General features: G+C 42.1%; 1 protein-coding gene across 3 annotated transcripts in view; it reads right to left on the reverse strand.

Annotated features, from left to right (window-relative positions):
* Nucleotides 1-23556, reverse strand: part of knockout (Stork-head domain-containing protein knockout) — a 65192-nt gene that overhangs the window by 34538 nt on the left and 7098 nt on the right. For all 3 annotated transcript variants that reach the window (XM_046616007.2, XM_046615998.2, XM_046616014.2), the window contains exon 2: nt 5414-5678. In XM_046616007.2, the coding sequence (XP_046471963.1) occupies nt 5414-5626 (213 nt within the window). In that variant the 5' untranslated portion in view covers nt 5627-5678. The remainder of the gene's footprint in view (nt 1-5413; nt 5679-23556) is intronic.

The following is a 23556-nucleotide window of genomic DNA, read 5'->3' on the forward strand; positions in this document are numbered from 1 at the left end:
CCGAGCTCACGAGTAAAGTTCTGAAATCGCACAGACTGAATCCAAGTCGTTGTTATCACCTCGATGAATATTTTCAACGGTCCGCTTTCATGTGAGATTTACGTCGTAGGAGTATAAAAGAGTCACCGAGCGTAAAAGTAATTATCGAATGTGACAAAACAAGATGGTGACCAGAGAAGCGAGTAAGCCACGCTTAATCTGGCGCTAGTAAGTGAGGATAGTTGTTTCGAAAAAATTTGCATTCAAGATCTCGTTCGAGATAATATTATAAGACAGTCAGCGTCCGCGTTAACGGCCTGTAATATACGCTTTCACGTAGAAATTGTAACCTAGCCACTTGATTTACTGACGAAGCGGCGGACGGTCATTTCCTTGCCGCGAAGTGATTGATATCGCACAGATATCTGTGACGTCGCACAGTTCTGCTGCAATATCCGCAGCTCGCGGTTTTCTTTCATTTCGGGCTTTTTTCACCCACGCACTGTTAAATTCTTCAAAGGATCTGTCAAGCGTACAGTCCGGTTGAAAAATTGGTAAATGAAAAAAATGTTAGAACAAGCGGGCTCGTAATGTAAACTGACAATGAAATTGATTGATTCGAACTCCATTGAAAAACTTTTCCTCAACACGCAGGCAAAATGATTATAAGTTTGAATAAACAAGTTATTGAGTAAACATTCTCTTCGTAAATGAAGCGCAAGTATAGAGATACATGTATAATGCGAGTAGTTACAACCTGTATTGTTTTTGCATGCAACGTTTTTTGTGCAGAGTAAATGACGATTTGTTGTACAGAATTCTCCATTTTATGATTACCATCATTATTTTCATGGCAAAACTGCACTAGATAAGCTTACAATTTCTCATAAAATGTTTTTCTCTCTATGCATGGAAATCATCACGATACGATAATATAATTTCTTGAAAATTAATATATAATATTTTTCGAATTAAAGCTCGTCGATTACAAATTTTCTTGATCATACGGAGATAATGTCGCGATAATATTTATCTTGATTCATTTCAATTCCTGTTTTCGAACGCTTGCTTTGCTTATTTTAATTTTTTTCTCTGGTGGCACTAAATAATTTCTAATGTGTCATATTATTCAACCTGTGAATTAGACGGGAATTCGTGAATTTTGACCCGACCGATCCAGTTTGTGAAATTTTTCCGCGCATCTTGTGAAATATTCGAAAAATCCAAAGGAAAGAATGGAACTGAGAAAAGAGATTCCGAACCGCAACCGCCGACGGTTACCTAAAAATCTATATACCCCGTGATAAACATTCGCCAGATAGGCTTCTGCCCTTATTTTACCGAACGTATGAAACGCTTCGTCCGCCGTCTGCGTAGCGCGTTGCGAGCATAAATCATGATAACATAATTTATATGCTAATGCGCAAATGGCACCATCGGTACGTAGAATCGTCCGTCCGAAGGGCGAGGCGGTTGTAACGCGGCGTTCTATGAGATCGTAAAAGGCAACTTTTCACAGTCTCGCGGAACGCGCGAGCGTGGTTAAGCGTAAGTTATAGGAAATCTTGAAGGGTTATTTTTCCGTCGAACAACGGATAAAAAATAAAGAGGCACACGGTGTATCTGTTAAGCGGATTACGGTCGTAAAACAAGAAGGAAATTTAAGTAGGTACGCTTGGAAGCCTCGCTCCTCGACTGCACCTGAGTTGAACGGTAGTGATTATATACCCGTCAATTTTCTACCGACGAGTATAATACACGTCTTGTGTATTCCTTGCCACGGGGATAGAATTTTTGGTGGATTCAATCGGGCGGCGCTGATTAATGAATCTTATCACGACCGTAGCTCTTCACACTCTACCTTTTAATCTCCAGTTTGATCTTTGTTTATTAGAACTTCAAAGACCGGCTTTGAGGTACTCGTCGGTTAATGTACGAACACCGTAGATGGTTAACAGACAATAAAACTAAAATAGCGCCAAGTGAAAACGCTCTACACTAGGGACTTAAGCAACGCCCGAGTAGCGGATAAATGGTTCGCGACGCCCGGCGTCTCTCGATGTATTCATACATTTTTCCGGCTTGTTCGTTGCCGTGGATTCACGATTATACCGGAATAAAGAAACAGCTCGATAATACACTTTAACACTGACGGATAATGAGAGAATAATTCAAGATAATCGCTAAATGCGGCAGGCATTTGCAGCCTCTGACGTTGCCCAATCGCCTCGGAGAACAATGGGCCGTGGATTAATGAAGATTATTGGGCTGATCGTTGTTCCGATTTCTACCGGTAACATTATTCTCTTAACGGAGAAAAGTTTTACCCGAATTATGTAATGAAAAAACGCTACATTGCGGGGAATTTTTCAATCCGGTTACAGAAGAATCTTCTCATTCTCTTTCATCTTTTTCCGTGTAAAAGTCAAAATGATTACGAAAAATCGAACGCATCTCGAGTTTTATTCATGTTTATTGCGATTGTTTTCTGGTGACTCATGCAAGTGATTTGGTATTTTAAATGAAATTAGAAAATCAAATTTTATTTCAGTTGGCATAGTACATCGTTTTTAATATCCTACGTGAAGAACTTGAGCAAGCTGCTTTGACTGACGGTGAATAAATACACAGATCCGGCTGTTGAACCTTCCCACGACTTTTCTCACCTCAGCAAAGTTGATTTACGATCTTTTTTGATTTATGGTGATCAGCAAAAAACTGCAAATTTCCCGACAAAGATAAATGATTGCATGTATATTTTTTATACGCCTACGCAAACTCGACCACAGATATAGATCTTGCTATAATAACGCTGCGTGAAAGTGGAACGTCGATAAAATTACTGCGCAGCTTGACTCGGGAAATTTTTCAAAATCACGGATAATAAAGAATTCAGGACTTGATATATCACTCAGAATAACGTCAACGACAAAACTATATAGTCGTTAAAGAGAATCTCATACTTTTCTTGCCAGTGCAAAATCAGTTTCGGCTATATGAAAAGAATCGTGCAAAAATATGTAAATTTTATCAAATGTGCAGTTCCAGTAAGGGAGAGATCTGTATCCCTGTTAAAATCGAGAATATCTCCGCATTGTATCCCCGGAGAAAACAATAGGGGATCTGCATTATTCGAGGGTGTGAAATGCCGATCGCGAGGATTTTTGCCTGCGTAGAAGTAAATCATTTACTGCGAGACGTGGCGCAGCTAGTCTGGTTAAATATATTTTCAAATCAGGTGAAATTCGTTACGTCGCTGCAATGCGTGTAAACCATTCTCTCGCGTTGGCTGCGTCAGACGGCTATCATGCGTCGTTTAAATTAGTTTCATTTGTGTGGTTTTTAAACGATCCCATTTACCGAGTTATGCGATGTACGCGAATCGTCACAGCGATTCCTGCCCATGATAACGTCCAATATATAAGGGAAGAAGCAAGTACGCTTTATCTTTCGAATTGAAGCGACGACACTGTCATTTCCGGCCAATTAACCCTTCGCTAATTAACGCAACGCCGCCGCCGTCATCATTGGTCGTTTCAACACGCGGCGCGAAAAATTATTAACTGCTCGAATTTTCTCTGAATAACACGCTGAGCGCGGTTTGAACGTTGCATGTATACTCAACGATAACGCGCAATGGACTATTATCGACAATTATGGTGAATTATTTATTTCGAGACCTGATTAAATCGAAATGAAATATTTCAGCTACTGGACCGAAACTCGAATCGTGACGCTGCAAGAAAAGTTTTTCGAGCGAGATTTAACGTCTCTAGATATGTAGTAATTTGATTTGGTAGACGGTATGGGCTCCTGTAGACAGGAAAAAGCGGGTGGGCGGAAGGACAGATCGCGGATTGGGGAAAGCCGGGTGATTTTGGAAAATGCGTTGGCGATAGCATCCTTCTCGTTAGCGGGATATCGATTCGCCGGATATCTGATTGCAGTTCAGCGAAGCAAACCGCACACCCCATGCAATACGCCGTAGCAAAGCCCCTCTTTCTTCCTTCCTTCCTCATACCCTCCTCATACGCCGAACTGCAAGCTCACTCCCCTTGAACAAACTTTGCTCTCTCGCCTCGAGGCCCAAAGGGGGAATCCACCGTCTGATAACGTTTTATTACATTTGCACAACGTAGCGAAGTGCCCCCATCGGTCCCGTATTTCGCATCACCGACCGGAAGAAACGCAGGAATCAACGCGGGAATATCATTCCACCTGACCACCGAAATTCGAGAACTAACTTGATCGAAGCTTTTTCGAGAATTCCGAAAGGCAGTGACGAGCTACGGATCTTCCGTCAAAAAATCGGAACTTTCTAACTATAGGTACCTTCGACGGCGAGTGATCAACCTGTCGCGAAATTACTCCGGCTCAATTTGCATTGCAAATTTTCCCGCAGACTGGTAATCTCGATCAAGACTAGAGTCAGCCCCAGACGCACTCGCGTGTATCGCCTGTATCGCCTATAACCGAGATAACAAAAAAAAAAAAAAATTCTTACCCAGACAAGACTATATGTACAGAGGCAATCTATGTGTGCGCAGAAAGCTGCGGAGGCAGGTAATTGCTATCTTTATTGAAGGAAAAGATTATCAAGAGATCCTTTCTTACTGCAGAAATAGGTACGCGATACTACACGGGCACGTAACGAATAACCGAAGAACATAAGCCTAGGTTACGTAACTGAGAGCAGGTGACGGGAATTAGTTTGTGGAATTGTATACAGACGACTCGCTTCAAGGTCGACAAAAGAAGTCGTTTCAGGAATAGGCGATGTAACGATATCGATTGCTCGCAACTTTTTGTTACTTAATACAGCCAAGTTTCATACAAAACACGTACATTATTCACGGGTACGGTTTTAGCCGATGATTTGATCCAGAAATATGTTGACTAGGTCACCAGGTCGAAGGCGAGAGGCTTTGTTAAATATTCAGATGCTCAGCGTCGCCTTGAAGAGGAGTTGTACTCTCTTCAACCCCTATTTTGCTTTGAGAGATCGGCAAAGATTTTGAACATTGTGCTTCTCTTGCATAGGGGTCAAAGTCCAAGGAGTGCTTCTCGAGTTGAAGGCACTTGTGAAATTTGCCAGTCTTCCTACGTTCAGTGGGATATTATTCTGCATAGTTTACGTAAGGTCTACAAGCTTAAAAATCAACATTGCGCATAAAATGAGTAGTTTCAGAAGCTTTAAGCAGGCTTATATCGAAGAGGAATTAATCGCGTCCGAGAGTCGCTGTTTCCTGCTCCCATAACCTACATGGAAATACCACATCTACGTTATCGAGAGGCGTTATCTTTGGTCTATCTCTCGTGTACTTGACGGTCTGCTGGACAGTTCTATTGCCCGTTTGTCCATCCACCCTCACTGAAATTATCTATAATTTACCAGAGATTTGAAACCGTAAAAGCGAGTTGGACTTGGACTAACCTGGAACAGATTGTACCCCTTGTCGTACATCCACATCTCGTCAGCCGGATGATCATTGTGCCTGTCTCTGTGACTCTCGTGATGCGCCGCGTTGAGAACTGGAGATGGTGGTCCCCTGGACAGCTGGATTGCAAGACTCCTCTGGAGGAGCAGGAGACACCGAGCCGGTCCTGAACCACCTTGAGTCGAACCATCCCCCAGCATCGAGGCCATCCTTGTGCCTCGAGCTAGCGGGTCCAGGGATTAGGAGGCGGCATAATGGGTCCTGGAACAAAAGAGAAATCGGAAATTATAATCGGGATAAGTTGTCGGGACAGCGACGCGCCTGTCTACGAAATAGGTTTCCCAACACGAGCCACTCCGGCGAGGAGAAAGCTTTCTCGAAAAACTTTGGTAATTCTCTTTATCTTTGGGGAGTAAAGTGGCGCGTCGGTTCCTGCGAGCCATCAGGCGGTGACAGGTTCGACGTTATATTGTATCAAGGCCGTCCTAACCCCGCCTTGTTCATCATCTAATCGAGTTATCCGCCTGCAGGCGTCTGAGTTTCCCTTCCTCGAACTGCGCGCAAGAATAACCCTCCTAATGGCTTCTTTGTCGGGATTATAACCCTTGCGTCATCTCGAGTGCCGAATTATTTCGATTTGGGACAATCGAGGCGTTTCACGAAGACCATTCCGCAATCGACGAACCTTGTGCCTGATCTGTACGACCGGAAGTGTCGCTCTGTCGGCGTGTGAAAAAACGGTTTCCTGTCGACTGACTCACTCGACGACTGGCCAGTGGTGACGGTCAGTGTCCGTGACACTGTGCCGATCGAATTACTCTCCGTAACCTTTTCAAGGCTGCACGAGAACAGCTCAAACATGGAACTGGGACCACGTCGGGTGGCACCGCGGTTCATGCAACAATAACCAGGCAGCATTTGCGCGAAGCCGATGTACAATTACGGGCATGTCCATCCTGCATTCCCGATGGAATACAAGTTCCTTCATCGTGCTGGGGATCAGGCAATTTGAATGCATTGCGTGCAACTATTGAATTCCTCGCAACGCGTCGCTCGTAAGGTACGGATAACGAAATCCAGAGATTCGTTTTCACCTCTGAGTGCTACTGGAACCTGGCTTATCTTCGGCGTCAGCAAGAACTTGTAACGACGGTATAATGATAACCTGGACAATGCTGAGTGGGTGCAGGAGGACTCCGTGAGTTAGCAAAGCGTCTGTTCCGCCGGAGCGATTATCTCGCAGCCTCGACGAAACGACATGGAATGATCGAATTCACTGGCACCGTGAGAAGGACGAGGTTCTTCTTGGTCGTCAACCGTCAGGATTATCTCCGGGCACCGCTATGCTTACCAAATTATGCGGGAACGATCGAAAGAGGGAACAACGCCGTGCCGAGGAACAAGTGGCGAGATAAGAGCTGCATGCGCAGGTGAAAAAGTAGGACACCGAACACCCAGCGCGCTGATAAACAGCTTGGCGTTTGTATATCTTGGGAAAGGTGGAGTTCGGTCCACGTTCACACCACGGAGCGAGAACACAGGTCGTATTTTTTCCTCTCCTCGTTAGTTGCTAGTCGTATAGAGTGGTTCAGAGATAGAGATAGAGCAGGTTATGCACCTCGGTTTACACCGATTCACGTGTATCTTGAGCACCAGCTACGGCACAGGAATCACCCGCTTTGAAGTCTGACAGATTCGGGTTTGAATCGTATACACAGAAAACCAAACGCAATGACGTGAGTTTAATCTCTGATCGTCAATGATGTAATCAGACCGTACAGTTTCATTTCAGAATGAACCGAAGGAACGAGAAATGAAATATTCGTTTTTTATACTCGCACTGATTCGCGGCCATGGCGGCAGGCAGGCGGTGCCTAATGAGAAGAAAGATGCGTACTTGCCTGACAGCCACGTCAATTAAGTTGTCGAGGCTAGAGCTGGCTGGAAGCCGCTAAATGGGATGTGTGAGTTCGCTCGCGGGCCAACCTAGGTACACACAAGTTCGTACGAGGGAGAGGGATACCGGCTGTAATAAGATCCCAGGAAAGCCAGAGGAAGGCGAACAGGAAGAAGAAGAAGAAGAAGAAGATTTCCAAATCACTACAATCTCGGTGTGTCTCTTATATTTGGTACCTGTCAATATGACCAGAGTAAATGATAACTCAACTCATAAGCGTCTCATATAATACATTCTGGTTGTTTGTTATCTAGTTTTTCAATACCTTATGTACACAGCTACCATGAGAAAATGGTTTTGACCATGAGACCCTTGTTACGAAATGCAGATCTGTGTCAGAAAACCGTATCGCTTATTGAACTCATTTCAACTGCGGATTCAACGGGTGGTCAAAAGTGATCAATAAACGGCTAAGCAGGTGGTTCAACGGATTCAGTAACGTCCGGTAAAACAGAAGCTTCGGCCAGCACCCATTTATTAGTGATTGTTAGTTATTACCAGCGTTAAGACTCCAGAAAACTTTAAAAGCGAGGAGTACGATTTGCGTGCTACCCGTGATGTGACGGAAAAATTGCAGCGTTGACAATGAATATCTCAATCAAACCGAAACAGAAGAATGTGACGACTGATCAGTTATTACTTCTCCGTAGATGGAAGCATGGCGGGTATTCCGGGAGTCGATTGACGATTGTGCTGTCAAATTGGTAGCCGAATATACATTGGGTTGAACGAAAAAGAAGAAAAAGGAGGACCGAGTGATTTACAAGCCCTGAGTCTGCAGGTGCGCACACCATTGTTATTAGCGAAATCTACCATCCTTTACGATAATCAAGAAAATGACCCGTAGGATTGACTGCGAGCCTTTTAAACCAGTGGGCGTCCCCTAATGCTGAGGGGATGATTTTTACACGGTGGAAATTCGCTTTGGAGATAAATCAAACACCTTGCCTCGTAAAACGAAGTGCAGTGGACCTTTCTAACCAACAGTAAAGCGAACCACAGCTACCTGCGACGTTCCAGATAGGAGATGATAAGCTCCACGGTGTGTGTATGGAGAAATTTCATTTTCATGGGAAGATGAAAGAGCGACAGAGCTGAGGGTACGAATGACCCATGGTTGGAAGTGACGCCGAGCTTTCAACCACGAGGCACAAAGTACCAGTATGCTTGATGTACATGCCGGATGATTTATCGAAAAGTGCGATCTGGGAAGCTGTAATAAGTGACTTGGTTATAGCGGACGCAAGCCAACAACCTTGCAATGGAAGTCAGAGCGACGCCTGGGTGGTCTCGTACCCTGCAGTCCGAGCATCGTTTGTTGCCCATGCTTATTTCACCAGCAACAAACTATACCTCGGGGGAAAAATAACGCTGATAATAGTTTCGGTCTGGCTAAAGCGACGGCGTGAAACGACGTGAGCTATCATTTGAAAGTTAAGTTATGTTTATACGAGTCTAACGACGAAGATGGACACAATGTAGCATCGGGGTTTCGAAGTAAGGTACGCACTGCTGTCAATCGTAAATTCTCTGTTACCTAAGGAAAATGGTTTTTAATTAAACGATTGGCAACCTTGTGGCCTGCAGCCTCACATCATAATGATACTTGTATGTTGGTATTATTCAACGAGATTTTTTAACGCTGAATCAAACTCACAGTTCAACCATAAACAGTTTTAATTCGGAGTCTGTTCGTGATTTCTTTCATTCGTTCCATCTTGAGATAATTATTGTAGGAAGTCGAATTAACTCTATCGTCTTATCTTTTTAAACCCTTTTAAACAGACCGTGTACTTTTGGCGAATATTCTTGTACATCATCATGCGAAATGTGCACAATTTTCTAATCACCTAGACACGGAGGCCACGCATTCAACAGTCAGCGCGGTAAACTGCAGTCAATAAAACGGTGTATAGGAATAAATATATCGACGGTAAACGTTTTTCATTGCACGTGACAACTTAACGCTTTGACGTATGAATAATCGCCGCAATTTCAAGTCAAGTGCAGCAGCGTTGTGAGAAAGGTTAAACTACGTGCATTTTGCTTTCAGGGATGAATAAACCTATCGTTAGCATAACGACGGTCAAGTTATTCTCGTTGAGGTCGCGCGATGGGAATTAAGGGGGAAAAAGGAATGGGAAGAAAATCGTGGTCTGACCATAGATCAGAATATTATCCGCTATCAAGTTTCCCCCACGAGTTTAGTTGAAAATTAATGACCTCAAAGTGAAGACAATTTCTGTGCCACGTTGCACGGACAAGTGCCTCGCAGTGATCGTTCCATGGCTGCGACTTCCTCATCAATCAAATGGGTATATAGACTCGTCGGTAAAAATTTCCTTCGGATTCGTATAATTTATCTATAATTATACGCCTTGCTCGAGTATGCTTACAGGTTGTCATTAAGCCGTGTTTAATAATCGATGCGTTGATCTACGTGCGGTGAGACACACGTGAATTCTGTTCATATAGGATGATCCAAAAATTGACCAACTGATTTAGTCCATTATTCAGAATTATTGGCTCAGATGCATTCATTCGCCTCAATAACGCAATCGAATCTGTTGTCAAAAATTCGTACGAAACTTTTCGAAGTTCTCAATAAAAGACGATCATCGAAACCGTGTCTACATTTATCGATCAAATTTGAACCACGTTATATACCGATATTTACGCGTTGATGATTGTCGAAGGTGCGCATAAGAAGCGGGTTAAAAATCGTGGTGATTTACGTACAATTTAATATAATACTTGTGCAAGGCGGACACGAAAGAAAAACGGAGTTGCCAATTTATTTTCACTTTCATTATACAGCTAAAGCACTACAGCTACAGCACTTACAAATCGAATTGAAAGTGAATTTTATACGTTGGCAATGCGCGACTCGGAAGTTTCTCTTCGTAGGGTCACCTTCTGTGCTTCTACGTGTCCACTGCAACAAACGGAAATCCAGAAATGTTTTTACTTCACCTCTTTTTTTTTCTCATTTCTGAAAACGTTCCGATCTTACGCGGCGGAATGATGTCGGACTAAAATGCTGATCTCAATTTGATCTCAAACTTTCATAACACAAAATCGACTCTACGTGTTCTCCACGCTCAAACAGGCATTCAAAGACCATTTATGACGTACGGGGGCCAGAATCTTTGCACAGAGTCAGAGTACCAGGGTACGAGTTCCAGTAGTTGACTTGGCCGACACACGATTGCCCCATGGGCCAGGTACCTCGTCCCCTTTGTCCGGATGCTGCACTGCAGCTAGGTGAAAATCTCTCCGACTGTCAGCAAGGTGATTTGTGGCGATCGAACCAGCACGTTGCACGCCACGTACGACCCTCTACTCGATTCGATGCACAGAGCGAACTGCTCTCAGCAGCTCATATATTATGCGGTACGAACAATGATCACGGCGTCTTGAAATCGTAGGAGAGAATTAACAGTACTTTTTGCCTAGACGAGGGCACCCGCCGACTTGTGAGTCGTAATCACGACGTGTCAAAACCGACGACTCACTGTGCCCGGCGATATGATTATCACCGCGAGATACGCCGACAAGAGAAAATCGTTACAGTAGATGCCTGGTTTGCAGGGATTATTTTACACACGTGTAGCATCGCGTTGCTGGGAATAATAATAGAGCAAATCCTACGGTACATTCATCCTCGGCTATCGTTCTATGAAACGAGCGCCAACTATCCTGTTACCGAAAACTTAGGTCCGTACGTGACGCGATACGGATCACGGGCGATCGTCGTGTGTGCGAAATGAGTGAAGCAGACGATACCTATAATACCCGTAGATAAAAAAACTCCTCGCGGTATGAGCTTGCACCGAGGATGTTCAGCGGTGCTCCGTGACTCTGCAGGTGTGGCCTAAAGTCACTTTGTGCGAGTTTGCTGCTCGAGAAACTAGCTACAAGATCATCGCCTCGGGCAAACTTATGCTGCACGGATGTAGAGCCGCGCGTCCAGGCAGCTTTTCCAGCCCCGTACCCAGAGCCCAGGAATCTTGATAGGTACCAACATCAAGATGCCGCACCGTGTTCACGACGCTCCTTTGCTTCGTGTTATCCTCCACTGCGGGATCAATTCGCAAGATTTTATTCGCAAAAATCTACTTCACGTGTGATTTTTACGGTACCGTATATTTTAGGTAAAAAAAATCATGAATTATGATTGAGGACTGGCAAAGCTCGCTCGCTAGTCAGTGAATGTACCGTATTTACGGCTCAATCCGACAGTCAGGTGTTATCGAAATCTAAAGTAGTTACATCTGGGAAGCAGGAATAAGTCAAAATTATAGAAAATTTACAGTTGATTTACAACTCCCTTAGGGCGGTATATATTAAAGTTTGGAACAGCTTAAAGGCAACTGCAGCATGATCAGCGATCATCATATTTGAGAAACGTAGGAAATACACAGTCGCTATAAATATTTCCTTTTTATATGAATATCTAACAATTTTCAATTATTAACGAGAAAATCGACCACGCGAACAAAGGTTAAAGCTTCCCAAAACTGATTTCACTCAATGATACATAATGAAGAAATCAACAAAACGGAAATTAGGTTTCAAGTTGAGAATTGTTTAGATTTCTGATTTTAATGGACGTTAATTATCAAGAAACAAAGCTGATGAGATGCAGTTTTTTTGATACCTTAGAAATTTGTAGATTGAACTTGAAATGAGTTGAAATAGTTTAATTATCACAAACATTTTCTTTCAAGTATTTCCCGATCTCGTATGATCGATGAGGTTTTGTTCCGGAGATTTTGCGATCGCAGCAATTGAAATCAGACCAATATATCAATTTAAAACTTTGAGACAGTCAATTAATTTTTCTGAAAAAATATGTCACAATTTCTTCTTGTTCGTGTATATTTGTTAATCGCTGCTGACAAAAAATTGCTAAATTATACATCAGGAAGCTTCATAAACTCCAGTGTTTTAAACACCAACTACATCTCAACTATAAATCCCATATATCGTTTCGCCATTTGATACGAAATGAGCTGATACTAATCCCGACCAAGATCACTTTCGGCATGAACATCTTCAAAGTTATTATCCTCGGCAGTTAGTTACGCCTGACAATTTCTTCTCTCGTACTCATCACGAAACTCATTAAAAGAAATCATATCATCGGTAACACACAGAAAGAGAGAGAGAGAGAGAGAGAGAGATAGAGCCCGGGGGGTTCGAATCATTTACAGATGTACGTGCACAGAGCTCGGTGTTCTATTAGCCCAGAATCCTTCGGCGTTGATCAGCTGCTCCAGAGTCCGAATCCTTTGTCAAGATAACCGATGGACACGTAGGTCCATCGATGTTATTACGAGTTAACGCTGAGCCAAGTATACAATCATGATACAATCATGGACCAGGGCGATTCTCTTCCTCACTTCGCTTCACTCTCACGCATATGAGTTTCATTTGCGTTCCACAGCCTGGTATCCCTCTATCTTAGACCCACTTAACCATCCATTTGGCCGGTCCTTCTCCCCTAGATCAAACTGTAAGATCACTCTCGTGTATGAAATTGGCGTGATTCATTCGACTGCACCACTGAGAGAATAGCGCGTCTAAAAATCGTCCACACTGATCGTACATCGGTGACGTTGTCCGTGGTGAGAAGAAATTCTTTATTCACTGTCGGGTCTTTCACCCAGGGAATTCAATCGAATTCAATTTATTTCGCGTGGGTAATTGATTCGCTCACTGACAATTAATAGAAAGGTTGTGAATTCTGCGTTAGAATGGGTGAAACCTCACCGTTTCGTCTTGGCCTTTGCAGAATTGATGGTGTCCACTCTAAACCTGCTTTCCTTGTGTTCCCGAGAGAAAGAGAGAGAGAGAGATAGAGCCGTGATCGTTAAGAATTCTAACGCTTCTAAATTTCGACCGGATATGAACGATTCGCGGTCAACAGTCTAAATAACACAGCTTAGTACACGCGTCAATTAGGGTACTTATGTGGCTGCAAGAGCGGATGAGTGTGCGTTATACGCATATAAGTGAGTATTAGTGCACATGTGATTGAACAACAACGGAATAGAAAGTAAACACAAATTTAACATCGTTGATTGCTGCCTCGTCCAAACGTGCCGGTGTATAACATTGCGACTTATCTTTTTTTATTTTCACTGACAGTACGTTGTGGTTTTTCATTGGTCATTTGTGCCACCCGCTGTTTGTTTCAAACTGATAATCTCTTGTTGGTCTCCGGTAGACAAGAAGCACTGAGAGATTATGTTTGTTGAAATTTAAAACAAGAAAGAAATAAAAAACGTAGATACGCGAACTGATATGACAAAATAAAAAATAGTCGTAGAAAGCGTGCAAGGCACGCAGTGTTAATATTCGTACCTCTGTTATGGCTGTATTGTTAATTAATTACAAATTATTCAAATTTTTTTTCTCCTTTTTTGAAAACGCTTCTCCGTTCGATCGGCAGTCATATCGTTGAAACGTATTGTACGGTTTAATTTCGAAAAACTAGTAAAATGACACAATCGCATCGTCCAAATTTCACCAAGAATAAAAGAGACTTCAAGTTATAGTTGAGAGACAAAAAACCAACCCGTGAAAAATTCCATTTCAAACTGACCCATACGTGCTTCTTGTTTATCCACGTATCACTTTTTTCGGGCTACTGTAGCAGGTATACGTTCATGGATTTGTGATGTATTCAATAGGCAGATTGATTCTTATAGCTTCGATACGTTGATGGTGGTTCAAGATATTCAAATCATCTGCAAATCTGTTCGAATTTTCGACAAACCGTTTCTGACCCTTGAATTTGAGATTCACAATTCTGGAATCATATTCGTAATAGATTGAAGTGAAAAATTCTATACCAGATGTCATGTCGGGAACTATTCACTAACTTTACCTCTTCTATAAACAATCTGAGAAAATTTTGATGCCATTTTTTACCCTTCGAAAACAGTTGAAGTTGAAGGAACTTGTTACTGAACTTGAAAGTATCACACGCTGGAGAAAACTCTAACATTCGAGAACCACGTGGTAACATTAACGTAAAATGAAACTGTCTTACCGAAATAACAATTTCAAACGTTGATCGTCATTTCCACTAAGCTTTGTTTATAATAATAAAAAAAAAAAAAAAAAATCTAACTATTTTTTACACCATTAGCTAACAGCGAATAAAACTGATCGATGTACCAGCTCTGGATTCAATTAACGTACTGTGTAATAGTTGTACTAAATATCCGCTCTGTTTGATCGCAGGTAAAATATGCAATTGATACTCGTTGAAATTGAATTAAACTTTTTACCAAACTGAACGTACAGCGTTCGTTTTATTCCACCGAAGCGTAATTTATCGTTGAACGAGAACGTCTCCTTCGTTTTTCCGCCGCGTTTCTTGAACTCGAGGTATAAACCTGCAACCTGCGCCGGAGAAGAAAGATCTGTAGCATCCGGCGAGCGGTTGTTTCGTCGATTATTCACGGCCAGCTCTTTGTGTGAATAGTAAATAAGCCGGATACAGTCGGGGGTCGTCTGCGCCCATTTGAACCGGGGAAAGTGTAATCAACGGTCTTCTGTCACCTGCAGGCTTCACTCTCCGCGGGTTGTCACATCCCGGAGAGAGAACCACCTTTTTGTCTAATTCTCTCCGATCCATCACGTCCCTCGACCCCGCGAAGCTTTCGGCTGCACGCGAAATCGGCCCGCACGCTTTGCATTCAAATTTAAAAAGAGAATCGAATCGCCACGCACGAACACCGTCGGTCTTGTCGGCACTTTTTACAGACAAATAAGAAAATCTCACTAATGTATGGGACGATGCAACAACTTTCGGACAGCTTTTTAGGGCCCACATTTCGATCCGGCCATGCGATTTGAATGTGTATACAGCTGTGTACACCAAGTTGTAAAAATTCTACAAGTTATAAGACCTTAGGACTTATTCATGCGATTTAAGAAAAACACTTTTATCAAATTTGTATCACGTTTCCGAATTCAACCTTTGGCACTGATTCTAAACTAATAAAAAAAAAAAAATTATTTATCGTGTTTTTTGGGTGAGCAAGAGGCTGCGATTTCCGTATTTTTGACACTTGCTGCAAATCTATATCTTGAAGTCGATTGGCAGCAAAGTTGGTGAATCAGCCCCTGTACTAAAATGCTGGAGACACAAATCGCAATTGTCGTCGACTCTCTTTCCGATTTTCATTATAATTCACGGACCAGCGGTTGGATATTTTCAAATACCGATTCACGTTCACATTCATCGTGAATCCGGAGACTTCTGTGCGTGAATTTTTCAGTAGTATAATATATTGGAAACGGGTTGTGCGAAAGATCCCAGTAAGCAAACTTTCTCGCTCCTTCCGGCGTTTCGCGGTTTGTAGATAGAATAATTACAGGCCGGGCAGATATTGGGACGGCATTGTCTAAGACGAAAGGCCGAGGCCGCGGTATTTAATTGTAATTTAATTAGGCTTTGTTACCCGCTGTGTCGGCCCAAGAGGCCTGCGGCTTTTGAACGTACACTGTATCCGGAATGTGGACCAATCCGTGCGGATATTTACCGTAACGAGATCAAGAGGAAAACGGAATTAAGTCTGAGGAAAGGTTACCGCGATGCATCTGTGTAGGAGGATGCATCAATTGCTGCACGCATTGTTTCCGTTTCTTCAGGTAAGTCGCTTTCTAACTGTCGAGATACACGCGAGTGACAGAGCGAACGACGCACGCACGACTCGCCTAAATGCAGGAAGGAAAGTTGCGATGCAGTTAAAAATTCTTAATTCAATATCCACCGGAAGGTCAAGCTGTACCACCTCGGACAATGAAACCGATTGAACGGCTCGATCATCGGATACACTGTATACTTAATTGCGACCTTATTGCCAGCGATTTGACCCTCGATTCAAACTGCCGCATACCAATGTTTCAACTGTTGCGAATGATCGGCTTGCTTCCTGAATTCGAGAGGAGACAAAACTTTTCACGCTGCACAGTGTGTTAGGAAAATTTTTGACAGACGTTATACTGAACTACCACCGTTTTATTTGAATCTTGTTTCGCAAAAAAAAAGACGAATCTGCAATTATTGGTACACAGTCAAACAAAAAAAATCATTAGAATTTCTCTTGACATGATTAGAGAAATTCGATTAATCGAATTTACTTTTGTATTTGTTCCTTTGATTTTTACACAATTTCACGACGATATAAGGATGAATCAGGCAAATATGTTTTATGTCGTTAGGTGGATAATTATTGGATCGCCGGATTTGTGAATAAGTAAATCCAAGAATTGTATATCGAGTCACGCATTAATGGCACCCGCGGTATTTGCATGGTTTCACTTCTACCGTGGTGAATATCACATATGCCGTGCAACATAGTCACAGTATTAACTTTCGGAACATACTTCCATCGCAATTCATGTGAGATTCGATTTTTACTTTTCATCTTGTACGGTCCTGTACGAAAAGTATTCGTTTCGATCGAAAATAACTGTTTCTAATTTCAATAAATCTTTATGTTTACGAGGCTCTATCATCCAAAAGACGGGCTTTTTAATAATATCTGTCTACACAGAAAAACTCTCGCGATAATCTCAAAAATCGGAAATTTACAGGACTTAAACTTCAACTTATTGGCATGAAAAATATCTGTGTAACATTTTCTTTTTTTCTTAACTTAAATGCTACTGTTGCGGAAAATTTTTTAATTTCGATATCTACTCATAAGTGATTAGATTTTGAATCCGATCAGTACAACAGTTTTTGAGTTGTACGAATGACAGAATTAAAACAAAATTGAAAATTTCGCTATGTAAATGTTTTATAAGATCGAATTATCGCATCCGAGCTGAAAGTTCTTAGACTAGCTCATCAAGGTCAGCCAAGTTGACCACTTTTTCTTTTTAAGATCATTATTTGTAATTAGTAGCCACGGACAGTTGAAGCGGAGGGACCTGGTCCAATTCCTCCGATAATTTTGACGACAGAGCACATCGACTGCCGGCAAGAAAAGCTGTACAGCGATTCGCGTCCGCGTTATTAAGTTTCACTTTTATTTGGTGAATATGGTTGATGCGCGAGCGAAATTTATTCGTCGCGGTCGATAACCGTGAAGTTATAATATCCGTAGACGGGTAGTAGAGCCGTAGTGCCGCACACGAAGAATCGTACTAAATCGGACGAAGAATTTTTCAAAATAGCTACCCAAGGATACAAAAGCACGCGTGCAGCACGTACGTACAAGTTAGGTATGAACGCATATACCTACCTACAACGGCACGGTGTACCTGCGATTTGTAGATCATCATTTAATACGGATTGTACATTTGCGAGGCAGAAGAGGATCATCGCTCGGCTTGTAATTTCACAGATTTTATCGCCGCGCGCAAGTACCAGAGAGCATCGGACTTCTCCCGTAGACATACCGTGCAATTATTTTGTTGAAATAATTATCCCACGTACCGCTCTTTACGTACAAATCCAATTCGTTCCTACACGTGTGTACCAACACACCGCTAAACTTTCTGCAAGACTGCGACTAATTAGATTAGGAAGTTCTGTATCCGGCCTTCGGGTTCCGCGACCCGTTCAACGCGTGCAAATCTCACCGTTATGTATGCGCTGAAAATAACTATACAGCAAGGTCGAATAGTTTGCATTCTCGGCAAAAATATTCATTAAATCATACCCGCGGCACAGGAAAACTGGTATACCGCGAGAGACTCGGGTTATATACGTCTCGAGGTGATATTCAAGCACTCAGTCACCGTGTCGCGGAAATTCTCACTGTGTATAATGCAAATTGCTTTCATGAAATACGGGAATATCAACTTCACCGTCGTGAATTTAACGCGATTGGCTTGTCGAGTGCAAAACATCGCTGTCCCCGTTAAAGAGAACTGAAAGGAGGCTATCATTGCTCATCGGCGGTGAAAAACGATAACCTAAGCCGCGCACATCTTCACGCCTAAAGGAACACCGTCCGTGAGAGGAAAGAGAACTTTTCACACGCGAAACTAATTTAACAAAAAAGAACAAAAAGTTTATATGGGTCTACGAACAGCCTTTGAGGGACAACGTCATCGGAAATTCACTTGTGGGTTTTAATTCTGAGAAGGAACAACATTTGGCGTCTTCTTGTTAACGTTCAACCATGCTAGACTTTGAACCTTGCGACGAGCAAGACTTCTTTGTATGCCAAAGTTGATTGGTTTTCACTACATCGTACGGAAAAAATTGGTCCTCTGCTACTTGAAATTGTGAAAGTCTCAGTTCTGAATTTTACAAAAAAAGTTGCCTAGAAGTCCCTTAAGTTCACTACCATTTTCGATGTTGTGACGATAAAGATTAGGTAGGTACTAAAACCATGAAAAACATGTTACTCACATGTCGGTTCACAACGTCACACTTAAGGTTTGGATAAAACACGAACGTGGATTTATCGGCTTTCTTATATTACACCAAAATGTCAAGTTTTCGAAAAATCCCAAGACCGATGAGTGGGGGTCGACAAAAGAACGGTTCAAATGATTTTTCTGCCTTGTTCCAAAAGTGAAAAGAAAAGAACAACTATAGTGCATCTTGGGAAGAAGGACCTAGTACCAAATGCAAAATCAAGGATGTACAAAAAGATGTCGCGATTTGAAGAGAAAATTTGATTTTAAATAATGTGGTTCAGAGTTTGGAGCGGACATCATATTGAATTGACACCGTTCGATACCGTCGCAAAGAAGCGAACGTGGGGAACAGGAATACCGAAGTGGTGAATGAAACGGTCGGAGATCTCGGACGGAGGATGGAAGCGTTTCATCGTTGGTTGAGAACCTTCAGGATTCAGGTTCTACCTGGCCACCGGCGTCTCGGTATACCAGAATCCTTCGGTGAGTTCCTCTCGGCGAGTTCCTCGCGAGTGAGACGGTGTCAAGACTCTTGGGTGGCATGCATGTGGTGTGGTCACGCCCTGCGCAAACCTTAACCCAACCTAACTTCACCTAACCCGAGCCAAACCTCATCTGCACCGCTGATCGTGGAAGCCAAGAAGTTCTCTCATGCATGCATGCATCGGGTACAACACGGAAAGAAAGATCGAACCGCAGCTATACCAGTTTCTTTCTCCTTTTTCAACTTGTTACTCGGGAGGAAAAGCCTTCGGATTTAGCCTTCGGGAGTCACCATCGACGATTGGTTTCAACCATTACCCTAGACATCGTCAATTTGTTCACCCTTTGCGAGACAGATCATCGCACTAGAAACCATCTAATTACGCACTGCTTTTCACAAAATACGTAAGTTCTCCATTCCTGGAGTCTAGTAAGCGGTACTAGTAAAGTTTTTAAGTTCAAGAATTTGTTGTTCGAAGTGTTATTGAAGCGCTTCGATAAAATCTTTACTCGAGTCTTGCTAAATATTCATTGCGGTCACAAATAATTACTGTTAAATGTTTACACTGCATTTTTTATTACAGTTGACAAACTTATTTATGATTATATTTATGATTATTTATTTTCGGCGATCATAAGAACACTAATATTGTACCGAGATGTGTACCAATAATCACTTGCACACATATCCTGTCTACTGTGAATTATTCCAAGTGAGTCATCTATCTCGGTTCAAAGGTATCCTCGATGATAAAGCTTTACGATTTGATAACGCGTTCTTGTGGAAAAATTAAGGTTTCTAAGGAATATTTCTACGACAACATTGGATAAAACATTCTTGGGACTTTCGAAGTACATACGCAGCAATTAGATGGTTCAATCCGATTTCACCATACGATTCCTTATAGATACGGATTAGAAGAAATCACGTGTACGATGAATACTCGACGTGTACAGAGTGCACGATAGTGATATTGAAAAAGCTTCTCACACTCCCGAAAGCTTTTAAGTTTTATCTGTAAGACCTTTTTCAATGTCCCTTTAACTGGCTTCTGACCGAAATACATGACCCGTCCGAAAGATCGTCAACGATACACGGTGACCCGGGGTCAGCGATGCCGTTTAAAGATTTCAGATTTTCTGAAAAAAAGTTCCGAAGTGAAACGCGGGAGTCGGTTACGCGGGGCTTGGATTCACCTGCCACAACTCGTGGGAAGAGTTCGATGACCCGAGGGGCAAGACTAATAAGCCGGCATCGTAATAGCGTGTGATTTTGAGTCATTCGGAACAACGACCGAGTGACAACGAGGCTGCGATCTTCCATCACAGCGCGGTGTCTCTGAACCTTGTACACGTATAATGTACATGAAATTATTCCTCCATCCTGCACGGATCTCACGAGCTGCTTTCCGCGCCAACTTGCGTGCAGCACATGCGCCTTTCCTCGATCCTCCCAACGTCTCAATCTCCCGGCAATGTCCTGCACGGCAAACAGAATTCGACCCTCGTCGACCACGCGAGCATCCCGAATATCGAGAAATCGGCACCGCTCGACGTCACGAAGAGCGAAATCCCACGCGCGGTATTTTCGACTGCTGAAAAGGGTCCGCAAGGATATCGGCGAAGTGTGCGTCGCGTTTGGCCCCTGGACCAGAACCCTGTGGGATGTGTCATGGTGTCGACGCCAGTGTTACACAAGGACCCGAACAAGTCCTGATGCTGGACTGCGTGTGATTCCTTTGGTCGAGACACCAGGAATGCGATAAGGTTTTACTTTTCATTTTCTTACGAGGGTCGAAACCTCGCATGGTTCAGATACGTTCGAACGATTCTGATTGTGAGTTAAGTGGCCGTCCGCCTTTCACATGTTTATCTCAATTATTTTTTCACGAATCATTCGGAACTAAGACAACAGAATCTGAATTTTGAAGGGCAGACTCATTTTTCGTATAATAATATCGATTTTTAAAAACAGCTCTTTCTTTCGTCACCTGCCTCGTTTGGCAATCCTGAACCCTGCGCAGTGGGCATGGATAAGGGCTATTCCGCGTCAACCGGATCAGTCATCTCTCAGATATTTTTTTAATTTGGCATGTGGATTGTGTGGGACGAGTTAGATTTTTGTGCCAAAGCGCGAATCTCATAATGCAAAATTCGATTTTTTATTAACAATAACAAATTAGACTCCCATTTTTTTCAAAAATTCATAACTTCGGCAAAAAATTAGATACAATATATTTTTTTTTTTCAAATTACGCGGAAAGCTCCATAGAATTTAAAAAAAAATACGAAATGGTAAAAACAAGTTGTTATCAATTGTTTATTTAACAATTAATTTTTCAAAGATTTTCAAAACAGTGACTGACACGATCAAAAAATTTTTTTAAAATTCTGACATGTTCCTTGAACTGTACTACAACCTGTGAATTAATTCCAGAGGGGTGTTTTTCTTCGTTTTCGAGTAAAAAATCATTAAAGGTGTCGATGCGCATGAAATTGCGGCCCGCCGAGTCTCTACGTCATGGCGGGCGGCCGGTTGCCGTCCACCGCTACACCGCGGTGGCGTCGCAGCGTTATTTTAGAGTCATTTTCACGATGTAGGACATGATTGAAGAATCTGAAAAAAATACTGTACCTTCACAAGGCCTGCTCAAAGCGATAAGTGAAGTTTCAAGAATGTGTTTTTATTTTAAAATAAGTAGCAAGTTATGTAATTATTATCATTTATGTGCACTCTCATGGTGTGTAACCGTTATTTTGAATCTCTGTAATAAAAAAACGGTGAAAAACACATTCCTGAAACTTCACTTATCGCTTTGAGCAGGCCTTGTGAAGGTACAGTATTTTTTTCAGATTCTTCAATCATGTCCTACATCGTGAAAATGACTCTAAAATAACGCTGCGACGCCACCGCGGTGTAGCGGTGGACGGCAACCGGCCGCCCGCCATTACGTAGAGACTCGGCGGGCCGCAATTTCATGCGCATCGACACCTTTAATGATTTTTTACTCGAAAACGAAGAAAAACACCCCTCTGGAATTAATTCACAGGTTGTAGTACAGTTCAAGGAACATGTCAGAATTTTAAAAAAATTTTTTGATCGTGTCAGTCACTGTTTTGAAAATCTTTGAAAAATTAATTGTTAAATAAACAATTGATAACAACTTGTTTTTACCATTTCGTATTTTTTTTTAAATTCTATGGAGCTTTCCGCGTAATTTGAAAAAAAAAAATATATTGTATCTAATTTTTTGCCGAAGTTATGAATTTTTGAAAAAAATGGGAGTCTAATTTGTTATTGTTAATAAAAAATCGAATTTTGCATTATGAGATTCGCGCTTTGGCACAAAAATCTAACTCGTCCCACACAATCCACATGCCAAATTAAAAAAATATCTGAGAGATGACTGATCCGGTTGACGCGGAATAGCCCATAAGTGATTCTGCAATGAAAACTACCGCGAGCTTGTTAACTCCAGTTTAAACTCCGCGATAGATTTCATTGAACTTGTTTTTTCGGTACTTTAAGGTTCGAGGCATTGGCGAGAAATAGAAGTGCAAATGTGGGAACCAATTTGATCCACTTAAAGGGCAGGCGGTAACTCGGTGCGAATAATAATTATGCGTCCATTCTCGACTAGCTGAAGTCAATTACCCGCAAATTGATTGCCACTTACGTTAGTCGAAGTTGAAATTTCGTGCTAACTAAATTGCCGGCATCCTGAGACGGTAGTTTATCACGTGTTGCGAATTTATGTACTCATACTCCTGTGTTTTCCTCATAGACAAGTGACTAATTTAGATTCGAAAATTTGAAAACAATATGCGTACATTATTATCCAGGGAATGGAAATTAATCGCAACAGGGATCAGAACTCGAGGCACAATCAACGTGTCGTGATGTACTGCTCATTTTAATTTGATATTCAGATCTTTCAATGTTATTATAAGTATGTCCGTGGAAGACTGGTAGAATAATATGTTAATAAGAAAGAATACGAATAGATAGACAATCTTGGAACAAGTAAAGTAAAATTATATACCGTGTCCTAATACCACGAGACAAATCATTTCAATTGTTTGAAAAGAGGTCCGATCGTTTCACCAAAAGGTTCCGAAAGTTTAACGAATATGTGTAATATGTCTTCATACCCACGGAACAATGGGCGTACCGTGAAATAACAGAAACGTACACATTGTATTAAACCCATCGTGAATAACGTCCGTGAGAAAATGCTGCGCGTATATTACGGGTGTATTGGAATTACCGTATATCGGTGTACCGCGCGTACCCTCGGG

This window comes from Neodiprion pinetum, chromosome 1 (genome assembly GCF_021155775.2).
Source record: "Neodiprion pinetum isolate iyNeoPine1 chromosome 1, iyNeoPine1.2, whole genome shotgun sequence".
NCBI lineage: Eukaryota > Metazoa > Arthropoda > Insecta > Hymenoptera > Diprionidae > Neodiprion > Neodiprion pinetum.